Below are 548 nucleotides of genomic sequence, written 5' to 3' on the forward strand. Positions count from 1 at the left end.
GCCCCCGTGCCCCCTCGGGGTGCCGCACAGGCACAGCCAGCCTGTGCCAAGCACTCTCTCAGCCCTCTTCCCTCTCTCTGCAGAGCTCCAAGGCGGTGCAGGGGCTGACTGGCTTGCGAAACCTCGGCAATACGGTGAGTGCCGAGCCAGGCGGCACAGCCACAGCTCACACCGTGCCCTTCTGCAGGCACATGTGGGGCAGCGGGCAACCCCACCCCGTCGCCTTGCCCCCAGCGCCCACGCTCTCACTCGGGGGGTTCCCTGTACCCTGCTCCCAACGCCGCTGGCAGAGGAAAGGGGTCCCTGTGCTCCGCAGCGCTCCATCCCCATCCTCTGCCCACCCGCCCCGGGTCTCCCCCTGCCTCTGCCTGCCTCCCTCTGCCTCCCGTTGCCATGGTTTTCTCTTCTGCCTCCCCCAGTGCTTCATGAACTCCATCCTGCAGTGCCTGAGCAACACCAAGGAGCTGCGGGATTACTGCCTGCAGAACCAGTACCTGCGGGACCTCAACAACAACAGCCGCATGCGCACCGCGCTCATCTCAGGTACC

At 66.4% G+C, this 548-nt stretch overlaps 1 protein-coding gene across 1 annotated transcript in view; it reads left to right on the forward strand.

Annotated features, from left to right (window-relative positions):
• The window catches only part of USP2 (ubiquitin specific peptidase 2), a gene marked incomplete at both ends in the record, with an annotated part of 2,393 nt that overhangs the window by 432 nt on the left and 1,413 nt on the right, over positions 1 to 548 (forward strand). Inside the window, 2 exons of the mRNA XM_008943624.1 lie at positions 84 to 134; positions 420 to 543. Coding sequence (XP_008941872.1) covers positions 84 to 134; positions 420 to 543 — 175 coding nt within the window. The remainder of the gene's footprint in view (positions 1 to 83; positions 135 to 419; positions 544 to 548) is intronic.

This window comes from Merops nubicus, unplaced genomic scaffold (assembly GCF_000691845.1).
Source record: "Merops nubicus isolate BGI_N331 unplaced genomic scaffold, ASM69184v1 scaffold34157, whole genome shotgun sequence".
Classification (NCBI taxonomy): domain Eukaryota; kingdom Metazoa; phylum Chordata; class Aves; order Coraciiformes; family Meropidae; genus Merops; species Merops nubicus.